Consider the following 23,960-nt stretch of genomic DNA (forward strand, 5'->3'; position numbering starts at 1 on the left):
TGGATGCTTCCAAGAGTTCCCGAGAGAAGGTGAATTCCAGGGAAGGAGCACAAAAAAGTAATGTCATTGCCTAGCTCAGTGGCAAAACCAGTTCACAGGTTGCTGTTTCTCCTTTCTATCTGCCTAGGATCTGAGTGTGGGTGTCAGGGATGTGCCTCCCTGCCCATCCCCGAAAGCCAGTAAAGGGCAGCACAATCCCAAGGCCACACTTCCCCTCCGGTCTCTCTCACACCCCGACGTCCAAGCTTCCTTGCTGCTGTGCCCTCCTATGTCTCTGAGGCTTGCATCCCAACTGTACTCTATGGAGGACAAGGGGTTAGAGAATGAAAGAAGGTTCTAGGCCTTGGAAATTTGGATGTGACCTCTTTAAAGTTATTTAAACAACTTGTTTTTAAAACATCCAGTGTTTATCCATGAAGCAATGTTATGGGGGTGGCACAGATGAGATTTCAGGGAAAGGTCTGAAAAAGATAAAAATAGTCTTGGCTTTCCGAATGGAAATTCAAGCCCTGTCAAGGGTACTTCCAGACTATTTTTCCTTTGGCTGGTCATAGCAGGGAGCTTTCACATAATGATGGCACAGTAAAGAGCAATGCTATCACAAGAGCAGACGGCAGAAATTCTCCATGTGGGCCTGGAAGCCAAGGCAGGCATGGTCTTGGGTCTACCACAAATCTTGGCTCAGAGACACCATCTTTACCCTCAAATTCTAGCACCAAGCCACCCAGATTTCCCCACCCTCTAAGGAGTGCTGTTCTAGGGGTGGCTGACTCACCGTCATCTCTTCTGGGTTCCCGTTGGCTATCTCCACCACCCTCAGGGCAGGGTCCACCTTGACCTTGGCGCGGGTCATAAACTGGATGACAGATGAACTGTCCTGTGGAGGAAACAATACAACTCAGACTTTTTTTTTTAGCGATAGTGGTTAGGCCTTAAGGTACCGGGCAAAACTGAAATTCTAAGATTCCATGGGAGACGGACAAAAATGTTATCACTGAACCAGATACCTTCCCATCCCAGATACCTACATAAGCAGAATTTTACAGTCTCTGTTGAGAATTCTTTCATGCCATGGTGGGTGCTTAAAAATGGAAGTTTTGCCAATCATCAATACATGCAAGCTTGTGTGCCGTGGTTTCCAAGTGGTAAGAGCCAGATATTTGGATATTGATACTGACATATTCACAAAGAGTAGAAAATAAATAAAGCTGTTTAATTGTGTACAACAAATCCGGGCCTGGCATTCCATAGAAGGCATCTGATTTCTATTTCTCAAGCATCTTCCTTCTCTGACCACAACCCTCAAACCCTTTACATGAGTTACTTTTAACTCTTTCTTTACCCTTACAGGAGGGGGTAAAAATCCATTTGTCTGGGGGTCAAATCCATTTCACATGGGGAGAGGGTACCGGGTAGAGGGAAGGAGAAAGGGAAACATCTGGTTTTTAAATCAGGCTGTGGCCTGAGAAGCAAGGGGTCTGGGGTGGGCGTGGGCGTGTCTAAGACTCAGGAAGAGTCCACTAGCCAGATGCTGTCGCAGGCCTTGGTGGGGGTTCAGATCCAGATAATGAGAAAATGGTTCCCAGGCAGGGATGCAGGAGGAATTTAGAAAAAGGGCAAAACTCTGGCTCTGGAAAGGGTCACGACCTTGAGCCAGTGGTACAGATGGTGCTATACTGACCGCAGTGGAGGAGCAGCCTGGCTTCAGGCGTGGAAACAGAGTGCAGGCTACTGGAGTGTTCCGCAGCCCACCTGCTGGGGGGAGCTGGAGCTCTGTCAGGAAGGTGTCTCGTAGTTCACCCACCCACATCTCCTCAGCCTGCCTGTCGCACACGGAGGCACAGATCAGATGCCAGCTTCCACCCACTTCTGCCAAAACCTACCCCCCCCGAGAAGTGAAAGCAGAGGACTCTCATAGGAAACCGTTCTGAGGGAGCCCCCCACTCATCTCTGTCAAAGAAATCACAGAAACCTTCCTGGGATGACATGGGGATGCTACTTTGTGTACTTTACCTGGGACTTACGCACTAGTTCTTATTCTTAAACAGCAATAAAACCAATTTTATTCTTACTTTTATTTTTTTAAAAGATTTTATGTATTTATTCATGAGACACACAGAGAGAGAGGCAGAGACACAGGCAGAGGGAGAAGCAGGATCCCTGTGGGAAGCCCGATGCAGGACTAGGTCCCAGAACCCCGGATCATGCCCTGAGCCAAAGGCAGATGCTTAACCCATGAGCCATCCAGGTGCCCCTAAAACCAAATTTAAACGCTTCTTGGAAGCTTGTCACTCAAACTGCTCCAGTGAGCTCTCATGAAGCAGTAAATAATTTTGTATGCAAATCGTCTTTTCCTGACTTAACAGTTTTGCAGATTTGTGGCTTTATGTGTCAGGATATACTGTGTTTGCAAGCTTGGATAATCATCATCTTGGATATTTATACAACAATAACAGTAATGACGATGGTAACTGTCAGAGTCAAAGGCCGAGCAGATGAGCAGCCTGCCACAGGACAGGCCCCTGGTGGTTGTAGAAGAACACTTTCAGAGAAATCTGAAGCCTCTGTTAATTTAAAAAGGCAGACCTTACATTTCAAATGAAAACTTGTTAGGATCAAAACAATAAGACCTCAAATTCCCTTGTCTGGTGCTGGATCTTGAGGTCAAAGGAAAATAAACACAACCATAGACACAGGCAAACCACAAGGCTGGAGCAGCTCCATAACCTTTGGGAGGCCAGAGGGCTCCCAGAGCCGGCCAGTGCTCACTCCCCAGGGGAGGTCGTGGCTGGCTTTGGGGCACTGACATTCTGCATGTCAAGCGCCGGGAGCAACTGATGCCCCATCTGGTTCCAGGTCAGCCTCATTTTAGGCTTTCCTCAGCACCTGGAATTTCTGGTTTCTGCAGAAAGGGCACTTGCAGGGAGAGTGATCCTCTAACACCTACATATGACACCCCACAGCCATCTCTTGGGGTGCAGATTGGGCTGGATGGCCCTTGGGAACAGCAGTCCAAACTAATTTCCCTGCAAAGGAAATCTGAGAGAACTGTGCACAGCTTCCCCTGAGTGTGTGTGGGCTGCACCAACGACAGATGGACAGTGGGCGAAGCATCCTGTGTCCCCTCTGCCTGAGATTTCTCAGGTCCACATGCCACTGCCATGCCTAATTTAAAAACTAACGTTGGAAAGACTTTTCTAAAGATATTCATTCAGGTTTATACTGAACACATTTAGTTTTTCCAGAGGAAAATAAATAGAATCTCTGTGGCTAACATGCATATTTTATCTTCACAAGTGATTATTTTTAAAGCATCTTGTTGGATGTGGCCTTTCAGAGTCAGCAGCTCTTATGTTAAAATAAAAATCAGTGAATTCATATGACATTTTTAAAGAACCACTAATTCACTGACTGAGGTATTTTTAAATGAGGCACTTTTGATAAACTCAAAATAGGAATGACAAAGTCATCTGAAATTCAGAAGTTGGACTTCTCTGAAGGTAGGTGTTGGCCAAACAAAGGACTGGTAAACAACCACCCATGGGTCAAAGCTGGGCCTTTGCCTGTTTTTGTAAATAAAGTTTTATTGGGACACAGCCACACCCAGTCATTTGAGCATGGTCTATGGCTGTTTTCACACTACAATAGCAGAGCTGAGCTGTGGCAAAAGACTGTATGGCCTGTAAAGCCTGAAATATTTACTACTGGCCTTTTACAGAAAATGTTTGCCAACCTCTGATTTAGAATTGGGTCCGGAGAGCAGAGGTACTGGCATCACTTGGGAGCTTGTCAGAAATACAGAATCTCAAACTCCACCTCCCAGGAATTTCCATTTTAATAAGGTCTCCAGGTGATTCGGATGCAAGCTAAAGTCTGAGAAACTTAAATGTGCAAACAAAACACCTGGTGAGCTTATGAAACTGAAGATGCTGTGTCTGAGTCATAGAGCCCAAGATTCTGCATTTCTTTTTTCTTTTCTTTAATTCCACATTTATAATAAGTTCCCAAGTGATGCAGATACTGCTCGTCCTCAGACCACACTTGGAACAGCAAGGATCTGTATCTCCCACCCTCAGCATCCTCCAGCAGTGAATTACCAATGGCATTTGCCAGAGAAGTTTTAGAAGGGGCAGAGTTTCTGAGAAAACCCACTTCAATGCTTTTAAATTCCTCAGGAATCACCTACTTTTAATTTATGTTTAATTTTTTAAAAATATTTTATTTATTTATTTGACAGAGAAAGACAGATCGAGAGAGTGAGGGAGCACACACAAGCAAGGGAGAGGCAGGCAGAGGGAGAGGAAGAAGCAGGCTCCCTGCTAAGCTGGGAGCTCTTTATATGGCTCAATCCTAGGACCCTGGGATCATGACCTGAGCTGAAGGCAGATGCTTAACCAACTGAGCCACCCAGGTGCCCCGGATTTACCTTCTTCAATATTTCTGTGTTCAGCAGCATGTAAATGTCTATAGTACGACTTTCTTCTTTAGCAAGTGCACTAAGGTTACAGTGAATTGTTAGGCAAGAAATTCCTGGTTTTTCACAGTCCTGAGAAGAAAAATCAGAGAACTTACAAATGCTATTAAAAACAAAGACAAATGCACAGTTTATGGAGCAGAGTGGTCCATGAGGTTCTATTCTGGTCACTACAATAGCAGGCATTCCCAGGAATTCCACAGTTAGATGCAATCATCATTCCTTCCTGCCACCAGAGGGCAACAGAGGGATTTCCTGCCCAGCAGGCACCAGAACATACTTTCAAGTCAAGCAAATGGGAAAAAGCCTGGTTTACCCTATCAAAAAATTGGATTTCACAAGGAGAAATAATCATTCTTAAAAATAAACACATTTACATATTCCGAAATTATTTTCCTTAGAGTTCTGAACACAATATGTATTTCCTTACATTATGTAACTTTTGCCTGTGCAGTGGCAATTATACTTTCATGTTCCTTTTTCAGGTAGAGCAAATAAGAGGGTTAAGAAGTCATAGGACTCAAGAAAACATATGAGTAAAGAAAAGCACGTTTGACAGGAAAACACGTGAGTCACCAATAGAAATCTAAATTCCAAATTAAAGTTACAAAAGTGGAATTCTTCTCTTTTCTAAGGTAGGATCCAGAATGTATATACATAGATTTATGATGTTTCAAGGGTAAGGTAAGACTGTCAGCAGATACAGAGTCCTGTCTAACAACTAGATATCACTGTGCCTAACAATTCTAAGGGCTTTCAAAAGTAGTTGTGTCATCAGCACTAGGTAAGTAAAAAAAACAAAAAACAAAAAGCAAAAAACCACAAAACACAAAACAAAACAAAAAACCTGGGGGGGGGGGAGAAGAAAAACCCTCAAACCCAAAAAACCACCCCCATATTCCAAGTGGCAAACAGTCCTACTTTTTTTTTGGTCAGGAAAAAAAAGAGAAAAAAAATGTGAGCAAGATGTGCCCAGCTTGAAATAAGGAGCTAAAGAGATGTAACCAAATACATGGGGGAAAGGAGGCTTTGGGAAAACATACAATTCTATCTTCAATACGCTCACTTTAAAACAATGGAGGTAAAACTTATACATAGTGGACAGAATTAATCTTAATGGCCCATCTTGATATATTTTACATGTCACACCCAGATCAAGATGTCGAACATTTCTGGTACTTAAGCAGGTTCCCTCATGCCCCTGCCTGTTGCTATTCTTTCAAGAGTAACCACTATCCCAACCTCCAACATCATTGCTAGGCTTGTTATCTGAATGTCATATAAGTGAAATTTTATACGTGTGCTTTGGCTCCAGCTTCTTTCAGGCGTTACTATGTCTGTGAGATTCATTCATGTCGCTCTGTGTGGTAGTATTGTTCATTACTCTGTAATATTCCCCTGTGCGGCTATGCAACAATGGTCTACCCATTCTCCTGTTGATGGGGATCTGGAATTTTCCTAGCTTTTAGCTATAAGAAGATTGCTATAAATGTTCTTATCCATGTCTTTTGGGGGATAGAAATACTCATTTCTCTTGGGGATATACCTGGGAGTGGAACTGCTGGGTCACAGGATAGAGAGATGTTTAGTTTAGTGGATCCTACCCAAGAGTTTTCCGAAATGCTTGTAGGAGAACCATCACTCTTGATTAGACTCATATTTGTTGGAAAAATGTTTTACTTTGTGTTTGGTGGGTTGCAAAGGTTTTCCTTTTGCCAGGCGATGGAATTTGGAATGTAAATTTAACACTTTGATTGAAACCTCAGGCTGAAAAATAGGAGTTGACCACAGTCCTTGTGACTTTATACGCCAATTGATGAAAACCAGATTTGGGAAATAATAAATGCCAAATAGAAAACTGGCCTCTCATCTCAGACTTGCCTTCCTGGTGAGGACCACCCATGTTAACCCAACTAGTAAGCAAATTCTTACCAAGACTTTTCTTCCAGACTTTGTGAAAAAGGCAAATATTGTATGGAAGATATTTTCTTGCTCCTGAGGGATGATGCAGGGGGTTGGGTTTTTCTGGAAAGAACAGTTTCCCTTCTCTTGGCCCACCTGAAAGTGAAAAGAAATAGATCAGAGTGGTCTGACCCAAGAATGAAATCATAAGCTTGCAATCCCTTCTTGCAGGGGTGATAGCAAAGTCATCTCTTCCCCCTCATCCATTGTCCAGTGGACAATATGGCTGAAAAGCTGAAGGGCAGGGTAGTAGAATCAACCAGGCCAAACAATCCTAAGTCCTTAAATAATCAAGATGAGATGGCATATAACATGCAAATGGGGTGTGACTAGGAGATAGCGAGACTTTTTTTTCTTATAAATTTTATTTATTGGAGTTCAATTTGCCAACATAAAGAATAACACCCAGTGCTCATCCCATCAAATGCCCACCTCAGTGCCCGTCACCCATTCACCCCCACCCCCACCCTCCTCCTCTTCCACCACCCCTAGTTCGTTTCCCAGAGTTAGCAGTCTTTCATGTTCTGTCTCCCTTTCTGATATTTCCCACTTATTTTTTCTCCTTTCCCCTTTATTCCCTTTTACTATTTTTTATATTCCCCAAATGAATGAGACCATATAATGTTTGTCCTTCTCTGATTGACTTATTTCACTCAGGAGACAGAGAGACTTAAGGAACAAACCAACCTTATACTTTACGGTTTCTAAAGCACATTTATAAGCCTCCTTGTAGCTACTCTCTGAGATAAGCTTTCATGCTTTGTCCAGATGAGGAAAATGAGATTCAGGTTAAGTCATTTGCCAACAATCACAGAGTTCAGAACCCAGGTTTTGAAGCCAGGTCTTCTGAGCCCAAGCCTTCGTGCATGGTCCACTGCCAGAGGTTTTCAAACTGTGTTCCATGGAACTCCTAGGGTGCTGTAAAACCCTGTAGTCATCTTCCTAGAGAGAAGAGGCATCTAGCAGGACTTCTCTGGGCCCCATTCTCTGCTCTAACTAGAGCAGCAACCACATATAATGTCACTTAAAATGAGGGTTCTACTTAAAAAAAAAAAAAAAAAAAAAAAGGTTGGGCAGCCACCACACTGAGCCATACGGGAGCTTATATGCCCCTGAGCTCTTGGTGAGTTATCTGATCTTGCTTCTGATGGCAGTAGCAAGAGTGCTGAGCAACAGCAACATTAAAAACAAAACACATTGAAACAACAGTGTATGGTCTTCCATGGTGGTTTCTTTAAGAACAACACTATTTTTGATGCCTATACTGAGGAAATGTTGATAAAACCTCAAGACTTCTTTACCTAGATCATCACACCACACTGGTTGTGGCCAAGGATCAGATAGAACTTAAGGTCAAGTGGTAAGAGTCATAATTAGTAATTTATAATTTAGGATTGTGTTTATAATCTCATTTCTAACCAGAATTGTCTGTTTAAATCAAACAGTTGATTATTATTTTTAATACCCTTGAGGAAAACATAGTGTGTTTGAATTTATATAAGAATGTTTCAAAAAAAAAAAAAAAAAAAAAAAGAATGTTTCAGCTTCCCACTCATGGTAGGGAGCAAAACTTAAAATTTTTACATAAACTTCTAACTTAGGCCAACAGTGCTAGTCTTTTCATGATGAACTATAAAATAAGACTCCCAAATTTGCTGCATTAATCTCAGTTTTATCTTTGGTCTAAACACATATGGCAGGATCTACTATATATGCCTAAAAACAAATAAGATGAAAATCTATTTCCTCAAACTGATTATTAGAAAAGAGAGTGTAGCCTTTACCAATCTCTCATAGTTTAGGATTTATTATTCTTTAAGAATATCTCATAATTTGGGATTGTCTCAATTACTTTATTGGAATCATAAAATCTGGGAAGACATGTCAGTCTGAAATGTTCTCAAACAGTTTTGGCTGCTTTTAGAGGTCATGAGAGGGAATTAATGGGAAGGTAGAAATGAGATTTAACATAAACTTAGGGATTATTCCTGGGGTGCAAGTGTGTCAAACGGTGCTAAGTATTTTAAAGCTCATTTTGGAAAGCAAAACAAGTAGTGAGGATTATGAATAATCACAAGAAAAATGAGAAAAACTGCTGCAATGTTACACAAATAAGCATTGGTGCTTTGCAATAAAATTTCAGCAAGAAGCCTGGATTCAAAATGTACTACATTTCAAATTAATTAGACAAATTCAAGATGATATGCTCTGGAAAACTGTGGACTAAAAAGTGGCTTCATTGTGATATACACTGATCTAAAAAAATATACATTTGTACAAAATCATTTCAGGAGATGTGAGAATGGGAAGAGTAATATAAATTAGTATATTATTCTCACATAATTTTAGGTATGCAACTGCATGGTTAGGTTAAATATTATAAGTAGAGATTATTTAATTCATGTTTCTAACTTCTTTTATTGAGGTAGAATTTACATTCACAAACATGCACAGATCCTAAGGGATCTGGGGTCTGATGAAATTTGACAAATGAAATCACTCACATCACCACCACCCCAGTGAAGGTATAGAATCTGTCACTCACTCCACAAAGTTCCCTCTGGTCTCCTTCTAGTTCATTCCCATCTCCTACCTCCAAGGCAACCACACTTCTCATTCCTACTATGTCGGCAAAAAAAGTGTTAAATGTGCCTCATTAGGGAAGTGGGGGATTGTGTTATTTGAGGGTTACCCTCCATTTAGGCAAACAGGGCACACCGTGGATGGCAAACATTTCATTCATCGAGCATTTGAGAATTTTAACACATTGTGCCCGTGTTCTTAATTCCAATCACTTTTTGCTCTGAAGCATCCTCCACTTTCCCTGTCTTCTGGGGTGGACATTTGCTGAGAGGCCACTGGGAAATGGTCCTTCTGCAGCCCGGGGCAGAGGGTGGGGGTGAGGGCACATTCCTCTGTTGAGATTACTGGGCCTGACCACACAAACACATTGGTCTGGGTTTAGAGAAACAGAATCTCTGAGTCTTGCAGGATGCACTGGTCCTTAATTAAAATCAGGGATGGGGGCAGAGTTTCTCCTGGCTCTGCAGATTGGCACTTCAGGGTCTCTAGGCTGGGAGAGAATGTGTAGGATCGAGTCCCAGCTCAGCCAGTTTCACTAGCTTCGGGTGTGGGGAGCCTGGCACTGTGAAGACCCCCTCCCCCCATAGATGGGCAGAAAGCAGAGAATGGCAGGGTGAGGAGTGGGTGAGCAGCTGCCGAAGGCTCAGTGCATGCCAGGTGGGGCAGAGCAGAGCTTAGAGCTTCCCTCTCCTTTCCCCTGGAGTTTCGGGGGCTAGTGAATGGGGTGCTGACAACCATGTGATGTTATCCCATGTGACATCTGATCTGCTCCAGTGGAATCTGGAGAAGGGAAATGGAGACTGAGTCTGTGGTGAATGAAAATCTCAGCCAGTTGTGCTCCCGACTGTGGTTACACGGGAATCACTTCAATGGGGGGGGGGCGCATTTTTCTGGGAGGTTTAGGGGGGGTCCTCTTTCAAAGGCAGAATGAAGGTTGCTTGGTGCTGCATGGGTCTGATTCCCACCAGCTAATCCTGCTGCAGACGCTCCCTCAGCTAGAATTGAGCAACTCAGATCCTGGCCGGGTCATAGAAGGGAAGGATTTTTCTGTGTTGGATAGATATGTATGTGACAGTCGCAGTAACACCTAACACTTGTGCAGCCCTTACTATGTGCAGGTTCTGAGTGCTTTACACATACTAGCTCATGCAGTCCTGGCCTTGGGAGGGGAGTACTATTGCTAGCCCCATTCTACAGATGGAGAAACTGAGAGGCAAGGGGAGGCCAGATGACTGCCTGAGGACCCCTGTTAGCAGGCCATCCAGCTCCAGAGCTGGTACTTATGACCACCTCCCTGCCTCTCAGGTATAGAGGCTGAGGATGGGGTTGGGGTGGGAGTCATGGATCAGCAAAAGTGGAGGAAAACCAGACCTTCCTGTTCCTACCTAGGTCAAAGGGAAGGAAGCACTAGCCTAGCAGCCTAGAATGCCAAGAATCCTCCATCCTGACCCATTTCTGCCACTGTGGCCAAAAAAACAACTCCTGGCCAGAGTGTGGGAGATAAAAGTGCCTGCTAGCTGGGGGGCCAGGCTGCCTTGGGTTGGAAGGGGAACAGAGTATCCTGGAATGTGGTTTCTGGGAGGCAGCCTGCAGGTCACACAGTTCCTTGGCCTCAGCTGACAGATAAGGAACCAGAGGCCCGGAGTTCCAGACCTCATCCAAGGTCATGCAACTGGTTGCTGGCAGCAGGAAGCACCCAGTGAAGGATTCCTATGGGACAGATGGTCTTGATGAGCACTTGACAGTCCCGGGTGTCAGCCCTAGCTCTGCTTCCTGAGAGCCATGCCAGTTCGGGTCTCCAGGGCCTCAGCTCCTCATGTAAAATTAGGATGGTGGTCTAGGTAGTTACTAAAGTTGTCCTCACCTGCTAATTCCATACTTTGAGGACTATCTGTGCATTTTGTAAAAGCACGGGGCCATCCACTCTCACATTATGTAGACAAGCAATTGCTGATCCCCCCACTAGCTTGGTTCTAACCACGTTCTTTGCTTAAAACGAAGGGGAAGTACTGTTTTCTTCTCACGTTGCAGACAATCCAAACACCACAGTGCTCATTTCCATGGCTGGCCAGGGACTCTGTGGCCACTACCCCCTGCTCATCTCTGCCCACTCACTTCTCATCAATTTTCCAGACTATCCAAGTCCACATGCTTCCCATGACATGGCTGCTTATCTTCTAGGACCTCTGGGAGCTGGACGAGGTCCATGTCTATTGGAATGTGAATAGAAGGACTTCACCAAAAACACACACACAAAGGACACGGCGATGCAGGACACGGAGTCAAGGCTGGATTCTGCCAAGGCAGCAGCTATTGAGGGTTTTCTGCTGGCTTTTGGTCTCCCCTGCTCCCCTCATCCCGACCCCAAAGAAAACATTATGTAAGTCAAAACCAAGAGATGGTGGTGATTTGGGAAATTGTGAGGAGCCCAAGGAGAATGTGGACATCACTTGGTGGCAGGGTCCGGGTCAGTCTCGGTCAGGAGGGTTCATGGTCAGAAGCCAGCATCTAGAGCTTTTACTTTAGTAAAGTCTTTAGACTTTCCAGGCTGTGGTGGTCCGATCAAGGGGCTGGGGAAACAAAGTATTTCCATGTTATGGCTGAGTGATAGAGGCCTGCATAAAGTCCTCAGAGTTGTTTGGTGACCTAGAATTAGAGAGAGGATACAGATCTCCCCCACTGGGGGCCCAGAACAGAGTAGCCCTAATGAAGTCTTTGTCCCTGGGCCTGAAGACTTGAGAGACAGAGAGGTCCTTTGATCTGTCTTCTGAGTCTCATTCCCCAAGCATATCATCCTGGAAATCAATTCCAACTGTTTAAGGCCCCATCCCTGTGCTGAGTTCAGATAAATGGGAATAATACTGGCTAACATTGGTACTATTCTAAGAGTCATGCACTGAATCTATATAGTACCCACACAGAGAATACTGCGATCAGTAGGGTGACCATATCATTTATTGTCCAAACCAGGACATTTTTTAAAAAAGATTTTATTTATTTATTCATGAGAGATAGAGAAAGGCACAGACACAGGCAGAGGGAGAAGCAGGCTCCATGCAGGGAGCCCGATGTGACTGGATTCCGGGACTCCAGGATCACGCCCTGGGCTGAAGGCAGGCACTATACTGCTGAGCTACCCAGGGATCCCCAAAACCAGGACATTTTTTAGAATAAAGTGGGGGAGTCAACCAGATAGACTAGTAAGATAGAGACCTCTATTAGGGATGGCCAGGCAAACTGGGACATCTGGTCTCCTTAATTTTTATCCCTGTTTTACAAATGAGAAGACTGAGGCCCAGAGAGGGTAAGTAGCCAGCCAAGTACCTAGATGGTTCGACTGTGGAAGGAATACCACCTCTGAAGCTGTCCCCAGCTGTCCCTTCCTGTTTCATCATCCTTGGGCACAGGCTGCACAGCCTCTGTTCCCCACACATCTGGACCTTCATCTCACTGTCCATCTGCTCACAGCCCTCAGAGCAGCAGTCCTGCTGCCACCATGACTCTTATCTACAAATTTCTCCCTCCGCCAGCAGTCAGCCTGTCATAATCTGCACTCTGGACTCAGAGGAGGTGGCGCTTCACATGGATCTTGGAAGATAAAGAGGAATTCCAGAGAGCAAAAGTGATAAGGGGGAGGTAATTCCAGGCAGGGAGGAATAGCATCTGTGAAAGCACAGAGGTTCCAACAGTAGACTTGATCTAGAGGGAGCCTAAGAGTTCAACATGGCTTAGGTACTAGATGAATGTTGGGTAGTAGTGGTGAGAAAGGAGGCAGGAGAGGTGGGTCTTGGACACAAAGGAGAATCTTGCAAGCAAATCTTAGATTGGGATGGGGGGAAGCACCTACCCAGATGGCGATGAATATGTCTCAAAATGAAGGAACCATTTTTCATCCTGGGCATGTGGTATTACTGGTATGTGTTTAATAGGCTAACACATAAATGTCTCGTTTCTACCAGCATCAGCCCATTCCTTGACCATCCCATCCAGGAATGAGAAAGCTCACCAAAATGCCCCTGGCTTGATGTACAAAGTGGACTTCCCTGAACACAGTACACGGCCAATACAAGAGAAGTGTGGGGGATTAAATTGGCATGGGAACAAAACTCAAATGATGCTTGAAGTCTTGACCAATGTGGGTTTTAGGGGAAGTTTGATTTTAAAACTCTGTTGAATTGACTTGGATTAAAGAGGGTACAGGTTCATTTTTGAATAACATGTGTTTCATGTTAACTCACATTTATCTGTTAATCACTGGCTCTGTGTTCTCTGTTACATCCTCGGGCCACTTTTTCATATCGTATTACACCCATCACAGCTGATGGCAACTGGGTAAACATGACCTGTCCCCTGACTTACCACCTGCTCCTCCAGATTCACACGCCCCTTGAGTTTGAAAACCCAGAGAATGTTTTGAATGCCTACTTGACTAATTCAATTATCTACTGCCTAATCTTGGAAACAAGTATCAGAAGATAATAGGCCCCCTTCGGCTACAGGAGGCTCAACATTTACCACAGTGGCTTTGGCGATATTAATTTTAGGATTTCAAGGTTTTAAGTAAAAACAATACTTATATAATGATTGAGCAATTATACCAACTGGTTAATTAGGCTGACCTAAGATGTTTACTGACAGAAAGATAAATAAAAACTATGTATTTTCCATTCAGCAAAATATAAACTGTGATAATAGTCTTTTCCAGTCTTAGAGAGCTCCTTAGCTTATGACTTCTTAAATCACGTTGCTTTGATTCACTATTGAGTGTTTCTTAGTATTGACCAAAGAATGGGAAAAGAGGATAATATTTTACCAATAAATCAAACAAATATTTTTCATGTATTACCATTCATTTTGAGTCTTTGTAATAATAATAAAGATGCAGAATAATGCAGAAGGGGGGCTGCTCAAAGGCTCCATTTATTTACTCTAATTTTTCAACTGCAAGAACAATCTTAACAAAAGGGCAGAGAAACCAATAACACCCTGGGTACTTCCTCCTCACAGATAAGCCTCGCTTTAGGTTACTAATATATTTGAAAGGTTGAAAACACAATTTTTGTATGCATGCATCATTTTGTGTAAAGGAAGGATTTCTCAAAGGCATCCTCTGGGAGACCTTCCAGGACCATGGATTCTTTTGCTTTGTGCAAAGGGCCCTTGTGTATCAGTTCAACAAATTCTGATTTTCTGATATTTATGTCTGTGTGTAGCTGGAAAGTCCAACACATTCATACAGACAAACAAAAGGCAAAACACTCGGATGATCACAACAATATGAAGTAAATTAACAGGAGGCTCCGGCTTTGGCTAGTCCCTCCTCACCTTGATCCTCAAATCAAGAACATGCTGTTTCTGAACTGAAAAAGGTAAATAAGAGCAGAGCAGCAATCTGTAAACAATAACCCACCTCCAAACGGGCAGAGCTGGGGATGGAGCAAGAGGAGCAAGGAGTTTAAGAAGGACCTGATGTCAGGACGCCTGGATGGATCAGTGGTTGAGCATCTGCCTTAGGCTCAACGCATGATCCCAGGGTCCTGGGATCGAGTTCCACATCAGGCTCTCCACAGAGAGCCTGCTTCTCCCTTTGCCTATGCCTCTGCACACAGCTCCTGCCCCCGTCTCTCATGAATAAATAAATAAAATCTTAAAAAAAAAAAAAAAAAAGACCTGATGTCATTGAATTTCCAGATGGGCAAAGACAGTCACTTTAAAAAAGCCTGAAAAGATCATAAATTTCACTTGAGATGTCTCCTCTCTTTCAAATTGAAAATGATCCTCTAAATAAAACGCTTGTTTCTTCTTACCGTCTCCCCAATCCCTTAGGGTCACCACTGCGGTGAAAGGTCAGGGTGTTACTGAGACCAAAACTGAAACAGGAAATAAAAGGGCAAAGCCTCAGAATCAATCTTCCAGAGTGAAGGGAGAGCGTAAACCATCGTCCGGTTTTGACCTCTGTATGAGTCTGCCACTATTTTATAAAATATTTCACTTCTTATGATAAAAGCCAATGGTTTTTCCCTTTCAGCAGCTCCAGGGTTTGGCGAAAACAATGGTGTTCCCTCCCCGCTCTCCCCACACCCTTTTCCTCTGGGTGTGGCCAGCCCATGGGCTGGGAAGTCAAGAGTGCAGGCTGCCACCAGTGCTGCCCTGTAAAACAGAATTCATTTACATTTAATCACAGCAAGACTAGTCTTCCTGATGAGGCCCATTTCTCAAGCATGGGGATGGCCTTTTCCTGGAGTTAAAGGGATACAGATGGGAAGTACTTTCAGAGAAGCAGTGACACAAAAGAATTTCCAGATGCGGTCAGATTCTCTTTAGTGAAAAAGTGAGACATAAATACATTATCTGAGCGCTTGACATGCATGCCAAAAATGTTTTCCTTCCACAGATAATGAAGCATTTTGGAGAGAGAACAGTCTGTTGATTTGGGTAATAAATGAGTCAGTAGCCCTCACGTTGGACACAACACAGCCCTGGGAACTGTATCAGTTTATCTAGATTCTGGGTCCAGCTTAGACCCAGCTTATGGTAAAGAGCAAAGTTCATCTCTAGTTTACATGAAAGGATAAAGTAACACACCTACTGATTCACTGAGTTATTGCAGCATTTATTAGATTATCACTTTATAATTATCCCTTTATCAAAAAGCAAAGAGGTGTCTGATTGGCTCAGCCTGCTGAGCATCTGTCCGACTCTTGGTTTTTGCTCAGGTCATGATCAGGGTCATGGGACTGAGCCCCGCATCAGGGTCTCCTCTCCCTCTGCCCTCCTCCTGCTTGCAGGAGAACTCTCTCTCAAATAAAGAAGTAAATAAATAAGTAAAATCTTAGGGCACCTGGATGGCTCAGTCAATTAAGTGTCTACCTTTTTGGCTCAGGTCATGATCTGGGGTTCCTGGAATCCAGCCCTGCTTCTCCCTCTCCCCTTGCCTCTCCCCCTGCTCATGCTCTCTGTCTCTCAAATAAATGAAATCTAAAAATAAATAAATACAATCTTAAAAAAAAGAGTGAAGAACAATTTTCTGATTGCCGTCTGTGTAGCCATCTGTCCTAACCTTGCACACAACTTTCTGAGAGTAGATACAATCAGAGCAGTAAAAAGAGAAACCTTAAATCCAAAGTTTCAAGACTTCATGAGAGGCCTAAATAAAATATGCTGCTACTCCCCAGTTTGGATCATTAAGGAGATGTGTGAGTGAAGCTGGTTCCTGGACAGCTGGGAGAGAATCACTTCTCAGTGTCTAACAATGTCAAGAAAGTTCCTTCCGGTCAGAAGAAATGTGGTGTGGATGTCAGAGAGGAGTTTTCCTGTTTTGGGGTTTTGGAAGCATCCACAATTAGTCCTGGGCCGGTTACACGAGAACCACGTGTTACCGATGAGCTCTGTTTATCCTCAACGAGATTTCCTGTTAGCAACTTCAGTAACAACCCCTCGCCCAGCAACGACAGGGCTCTGTGTCACGTCGCTTTTAAGGAAGGAGGGAAGTAAACTGCATAATCGTTGACTTTCAAGGGGACCAGAACAACCCCGCACGCAGCACAGGCATTCCAACTGGCCCACACGCCGGTGATGGAGAGTTAATGCTTCCAGATGTCACAGCGGCCCCGGAGCACCAGGACCCTGGGCTCCTTGATGAGCTGGCGCCCTCGATCAGCAGGGAGATGTCACTGCTGGCTGGATCCACTCACTCCGTCCACGGGTTAGAGGGCACCCTCTGGACCACACTGAGCACGGACAGCCCAGGCTGAGCCTTGTCCCCACCTTCCAGAGCGTGTGTTGAATGTAAGCTGTGCAAAAACACACACACTTTCTCCCTTTAGCCAAAACTAAAATTGATCCAAGAGCTCAGGAACGTAACTCTGTCTCCAAAATTCAATCAGCCATCTCCCCACTTTTAAGTGTTTGGCTTCTGTTGAGAAAAAAAAAAAAGGAAGCCAACCTAATCCTGACTCATTTCAGGAACTCGACTATTCGGCTCATATTCAGACATATGCAGAGGGAAGAAAAAGAAAAAAAAAAAAAGGTTGGAGGCCACTGCTGAGATCTGAGTACCTGACTGTGTGTGTGTGTGTGTGTGTGTGTGTTGTTTTTTTTTTTTTGTGTGTGTGTGTGTGTGTGTGTGTTGTGAGAAGGAGAATGTTTTCACCATGTCTCTGACCAAAATTTGCAGAGTTCAAGTCTGCTCTTAGAAGCCTTCATTTCTGGTATGTGATTCAGCTCCTGATTTCAAAGTTTTACCTTTTTACTTATTCCCACATTGAAATTAAGGCCACTTCTGCTGTGAGTTAAGGGAAATTGCCAAAACATCTACACGTGGGATTTCAACTCCATGCAAATTTCCTGAATTCCCAAGACATGTGAGATGCTCATTAGATGTGCCGCAGGGTGTGCAGTTGTCGAAGGAAGCACACCCTCCGGTAGGCAGAAATACATACTTGTGTTGATTAGAATCAACAGAGTGGGTGTGGCCAATTCTTTCATTTATCTGAGCACAGACTGTGGTTGGGGCACCAGATGCTGGGGATACACAGGAAACAAGGTGGCCATGACTTTGCTTTCATGGTGTTTTCTATCTTGTGGAAGAAGGCAATGAAAAATAGTAATTTCAGACAGTGGCAAATGCTATGAAAAAAATAACACAGGAAAATGGGATAAAGGTGATGGGGGTTTGCAACATTAGCTAAGGTGGTCAGGGAAGAGCTCAGTGAAATGGCGAACTTTGGGCTCAGAGCCATAGTATGAGAAGGAACCGGCTATGTAAAGATCTGGGGAAGGGTGTTCACAGCAGAAGCAGGTGCAAAGGCCCTGAGGTAGGACTACCCAGGAAGGTATCTGAGAGGGCCTGATAGAAGAGAGGATGTGTGAGAATTAAGTCTTGAGGAATGAGTGGGCTTTCCATAGCCAGGGGTAAGGAAGAAACCAGGAGGTCAGGAAGCCCAGGGAAATGCATGGTGGGTGGGTCAGCAGCCTTCATAGGGTGGGTCATGAAGCCTTCATCTTCATGGTCCAGAGTGGCAGGAAGACAAGGTCAGAGGCAGAGGAAATTGGAGGAAATGGCCTGGCAAGGTAGATGGGGGGGGCGGTCATGGTGGGTTTTAGGCCACATGGTTTTGACCATTAAGATCTCCTTGCTGGGGCACCTGGATGGCTCAGTCAGTTAAGTGTCTGACTCTTGATTTCAGCTCAGGTCATGATCTCAGGGTTGTGAGATTGAGCTTCATGCTGGGCATGGAGTTTGCTTAAGATTCTCTCTCTCTCCCCTTGCCCTTTCTCCCCCCACTGTCTCTCAAAAAAAAATCTTTTTGCTATTCTTTTTACAGAGAACCCCAGGGGTGTCTCTCAGAGTTACACAGATAAGTTAATATGTGTAGAAGGCAGCAAGTCCTTGAATGGCAAAGCAGGTCCTCAAGGAAAAGAAGGAATATTACCCATAGACACTGTGTCCCAGGGAGGCTTTTTTTTTTAATGTTTTTTTTTTAATTTATTCATCAGAGAGAGAGAGAAAGAGAGAAAGAGAGAGAGAGGCAGAGACACAGGCAGAGGGAGAAGCAGGCTCCACGCAGGGAGCCTGACGAGGGACTCGATCCCAGGACTCCAGGATCATGCCCTGGGCCGAAGGCAGCCGCTTAAACCACTGAGCAACCTGGGCTTCCCCCAGGGAGGCTTTCTAAGCCATGAATTCTTGTTCACAGGAACCTCCCTCCCATGATGAGTGCTGGTTTGGTATAAGCCCTCGGATTTCTACAGAAAAGTTGAGGAAGAAGGAGGGGGAATAAAAGAAACATGTGTTCACTATGGAGGAGAGTAGTGGACACTGAAAAAAGAAGCAAGTTGTTCAATTTTGGGTTATTCGCCAGGGTGTTTTAAAGTGCCAGACCTGGCTTGTATACAAATTAAGTTCTGACCTCCTGCAAGCTTGCCGTGGGAGAGACTTCTTGTTGCAATCACCCTCCAAGCATAATTAAGTCATGAGATCCAGGGCTCGCTCCTCTCCTGCAAAGTGTGCCTTAACCACCAGCCAGCTTTAAAAGCCAGGGTTACTGTCAACTGCTGTTGCCAGCGAATAAGTGATTCCCTTTGTGGCAGAAAAAACTCCCCCACGATGAGTCCTAATGAGCACACACACACACAGAGGCTCCTGGATGTCCAGTCTGGACACTGCACAGGGCAGCATGGGAACTGGGATTTCACAGGAGAGAACCCAAGCAGGGCTAGGAGCAAGAAGAGAAAATTCTCAGAAAACAGAGACATGCCAAGGCCTTCACACACAAAGATCACTGGACAACCTCCCGAGAGAGCATGGATCCCCCACCCTGAATGAAGGTCTCAGCAAGACCTGCCCTGACTACTCTTGGAAGCTACAAACTTTCCCATCCTCACTCCCTTGTCTCCTTTGTTTTTCCTCATGGCACTTGCCATCATGTAACACGCTACTCTATTTTACTTATTACTTGTCTCTACCACAATGTAAGCTACATGAGGGCTGGAAATTATTATATTTTGTCTGCTTTTTTTCCCCCTGCAGCTAAAGCCAGTGTGTGGCATATGGTGGGTGCAAGGCATTTGCTGAATGAATGGATGAACATGTGGATAAAAGATTCCCCACGACAGTCTTGCAAAGATTGTCATCACTAATTTATAGATGAGAAAAAGGAAGCTTGGAGTGATTTAAGTAATATGCGTTGGGCCAGGGCTTATTAATATTAATACTAATACTAATATTAATATGCAAATGAATCACTGGGGATTTTGTTAAAATGCAGATTCTGATTCAGCAGGTCTGGGTAGAGCCTGAGATTCCACGTTTCTACAATTCTAACTTCCAGGTGATGCTAATGATGCTAGACAGCTCATGTCTGGACAAAAGATGTGGTGAGGCCTTGCAAGTGGCAGCCCACTGGTTAAGAGTGAACACGATCTTTTTTTTAATTTTTATTTTTTTAAAAGATTTTATTTATTTACTCATGAGAGACACAGAGAGAGAGGCAGAGACAGGCAGAGGGAGAAGCAGGCTTCTCCCAGGGACCCCGATGTGGGACTTGATCCTGGGACTCTGGGATCACGCTCTGAACCAAAGGCAGATACTCAACTGCTGAGCCACCCACGCGTCCTGAGTGAACACTATCTTAGCCACTTACCAACTCTGTGACCTTGGTACATTTCCCTGCCTCTACTTCCTTGCCAAATTCTCATGAAGATTAAATGAATTTGTTCAGGTAAAGTACTTGGTATAGTGCGCCTCATCTATAACAAGTGCTTAATAAAAATGTATTACTATTACTACTTTTTTTTTTTTGCTTGAATCTCACAGCTTCCTCTCAGAATCCTAGTGGAATATTATTTTTCTATTTCACCAAAACAGAAAAAGCTTGCATTTATGCTAATAATGACATCAATATCTACTATCAAAAAGTTAGAAATTTCTGCTAGATACATAGTTCTGTGAGAATTTTGAGATAAATTCCTGAAAGTGGAATTGTTGGTATTCATATATTAAATTCTGATGGTTACTGTCAAATTGCCTTTTACACCAACTGTATTTAAGAGTGCTCAATTCTCCTCATCTTAACCAACAATGGATATTAACAATCTTTGGGATTTTGCCAGTTTAATGGTGGGGACCTCATTTTCATTTGAGTGTACATTGCTCTGATTACCAGTGAGGCTAATGTTTTCATTTTTTAATGTTTATTTGCCATTAAAATTTTTGTGAATTGCCTGTTCATATCCCTTCACCCATTTTTATAATATTTGGCCTTTTCTTTATTGCTTGAAGATGACATTTACATATTTCTCTGTTAACTATGTTGCAAATATGTTTTCCCAAATATCTTTGTTTGTGATGCTTTATGATTACACAAAATTTTAACATTCTTTAAATCTGTCAATCTTTTCTTTAAGTGTTCTAGATTTTTATGACTTCCTTAGGAAGAAGAGATTTCCCATCCAAAGATTATGAAAATATTCAGTACTTTCCACTAATACTTCTTTTTTTATATGTAACTTCGTACTATACCTATTTTTTTTTCCAGTGAGGTAGAGGTTTTCTGTAATTCTTTCCAAATGAAGAGCCGATTGTCTTCATTTCATTTTTTTTTTTTTTTTTTTTTTTGTACGGGAGTCTGTACAGCTCCACTGTTTGGGCAATTCTTTCACAGATATTTTTCCTGCCTCTTTCCCTCTATCTTATCCTTCTGGAACTCCAATTATGTCTATTTTTAAAATTTTTTTTAAATTTTTATTTATTTATGATAGTCACAGAGAGAGAGAAAGGCAGAGACACAGGCAGAGGGAGAAGCAGGCTCCATGCACCGGGAGCCCGACGTGGGATTCGATCCCGGGTCTCCAGGATTGCGCCCCAGGCCAAAGGCAGGCGCTAAACCGCTGCACCACCCAGGGATTCCCAATTATGTCTATTTTTATGTGTATACTTTATGATGTCTCAGAGGTCTCTGAGGCTTTGCTCATTTTTATTATTTTTTTTTCTTTTCTGTTCTTCAGATTGGATAGTATCCACTGACTTATCTTCAAGTTTGCTGATTCTTTATCAGTTCAAATCTGTTCTGGAGCCCCTCTAATGAATTTTTCATTTCAGGTATTTTACTTTTAACTCCAGAATTTCTACTTGGCTCTTTTTATAATTTCCATCTTTTATTGATATTCTCTGTCTGATGAGTCATTATTATCATACTTTCCTTTAATTCTTTAAACATGGTTTCCTTTAGTTCTCCAAATATATTTATAATAGCTGCTTTGAAGTTCTTGCTTACTAAAGGCAACATCTGGGTTCCTCAGAGGCAGCTTCAGTTGATTCCTTTTCTCCCCTCGGACACTGTTTACCCTGTTCCTATTTCTTTCCATGTTTCATAAAAATTTTTAAAACTGAACATTTTAGATAAATACTGTGGCAACTCTGCATTCTTACCCCTGATTTGGGAAGTTGTAGCTGTTACTTTTTTTTGTTCTGCTTATTTGTGTCATGCCTTGTTTGGACTTTCCTGTGGAGTCTGTTTCTCCTACAAAATGTATTTTTTTTTTTTCAAAATGTAATTTTTGATGTCTGCTGAGTATGTTTTTTACACTTGTTTTATTTTTAAGCCTGGTTTCCTAGGGGTTGTCCTGGATCAACATAGCTTAGTGATCAACCAACGATGGGCCAGAGGTTGGTCCAGTAAGGCTTCCACCCTTAGCCAATGGGCCAGTGTGTGTCTTGGACAATGCATTCAAGGTCAGGCAGTTTATGTGTGCCCCAACTTTTGCTTTCAGCATTCACAAGACCTCACATTCAATCAGTTGGTTATCTCAGATTTTCTAGGGGGCAACAACATTGTTTGCCATAGGGATACTTCTGTTTCTTTTTTTACAATAAAGGTTATTTATTTCTTTTTATCATTAAGACCTCTTATACTACTAAACCAAAGATAAAAAAGCAGGAACTCATGTCTTGCTCCTCACTTAGGTGGGATAGCTTTTAACATCTCACTATTCAGTTTCTATATTATAGGTTCTATAGGTTTCTATAGAGGGCTTTTGTCAAGGTGAAGAAGTTTTCTTCCATATCTTCTTTCCTGGGAATTTAAATAAATACCATAGGTGTATGTTAAGTTTCATTTTTGTCTTTTTGGAAGTCCTCATCATGATAATCATCTGGTTATTTCATTCTTAATTCTATTAATATTAACAGAGTGAATACCATTAATGTCTTCATAAAGAAGCAACATAGCATTCCTGGATTATATTGTACTTTACTCAGTATATATTCTTCTTCTAACGGGAATTAATTTGCAAACATTTATTTAGAATTTTCATATTTGTTTTCAGGTGAGTTGGTCTGCAGTTTCCTGCTCTAAGTGCCCACTCTTCATTTCTAGTTATTGACCCAGAATATGTTAGTCTACTAGGATGAGTTTTTCATCTTTTTCTAATCCCTGAAAGAGCTCATATAACTTAGAAATTATTCATTCCTTGACAACTCGGAAGTACTTACCTATATAGCTACCGGGGCTGGTGCTTTTTAAAGGTATAGATCTTTGGCTACTTCCATATTTTTTTCTAAAGTAATTGGTATATTTAGACTTTTCACTTCATTCATTTCTTTGAGTTTTTTTAATGGGAATAAAATTGTGAAGTAATGTAAGTTAAAAATCTTTTCCACATGAGTATAGTTCTTCTATCATTTCTAGTGTTTCTGGCATCATGACTCTTTTTAATTTCTTGATCAAGTTTGGTATAGGTTTGTCTATTGTGTTGGACAACCCCGCCCCCCCCCCCCCCCCCCCCAGTTTTTGGTTTTCTTGATGTGGAATACTTTTGTTATTGTTCTTTTATTTTCCTATATCATGACTTCCACTTTAACAATATCTTCACTTTACTTTGTTAGAGTCAAATTAATTGTCTCTTTTCTAGAGTTTATTTGTCAATTTAGTTCACTTTTCTTTTTCAGTCTTTCCTGTTTTCTATGTATATGTAGTGATATTTTCCTCTGTGTGGGTTTTGTCTGCATCCCATTGGTTTTGGTATGAACAAGTTTCACTGTCCTTTATTTGTAATTTGGTCATCATTTTCTCTTTGATTTCTTCTTTGTCTAAAAGCAGACTGTGTCTTTAGTAATTTTGAAATGCTTTTTTTGGTCATGTTTACTGATTCTTTTGTTTCAATTTTATTTTGTTTGCCATTAGTATTGTTATACTTGCTTTCTTTTTGTTAGCATTTGCCTTTTCTTGGGATACCTTATGGGTCATTTTTAAAGGTGTGTCTCTTATAAGTAACTTATGTTTGTACTTAAAAAAATTCAATATGACAGTCTGTCATTAACTAGGGCATTTATTTCATTCATAGCTATTTTGATTATTGATGTGTTTAGATTTATTCTTGCCATCTTATTATATATAAATGTGTGTGTTTATTTATTTTCTTCATGAGTTCTTATAAAATT

General features: G+C 42.5%; 1 protein-coding gene across 3 annotated transcripts in view; it reads right to left on the minus strand.

Annotated features, from left to right (window-relative positions):
• The window catches only part of ITGA9 (integrin subunit alpha 9), a 353,430-nt gene that overhangs the window by 49,353 nt on the left and 280,117 nt on the right, over positions 1–23,960 (minus strand). For all 3 annotated transcript variants that reach the window (XM_077865823.1, XM_077865822.1, XM_077865824.1), the window contains exons 24-26: positions 6,407–6,532; positions 4,427–4,546; positions 776–877 (exon numbers count right to left, since the gene is read on the minus strand). In XM_077865823.1, coding sequence (XP_077721949.1) covers positions 776–877; positions 4,427–4,546; positions 6,407–6,532 — 348 coding nt within the window. The remainder of the gene's footprint in view (positions 1–775; positions 878–4,426; positions 4,547–6,406; positions 6,533–23,960) is intronic.

Source organism: Canis aureus, chromosome 22 (genome assembly GCF_053574225.1).
Source record: "Canis aureus isolate CA01 chromosome 22, VMU_Caureus_v.1.0, whole genome shotgun sequence".
Lineage (NCBI taxonomy): Eukaryota > Metazoa > Chordata > Mammalia > Carnivora > Canidae > Canis > Canis aureus.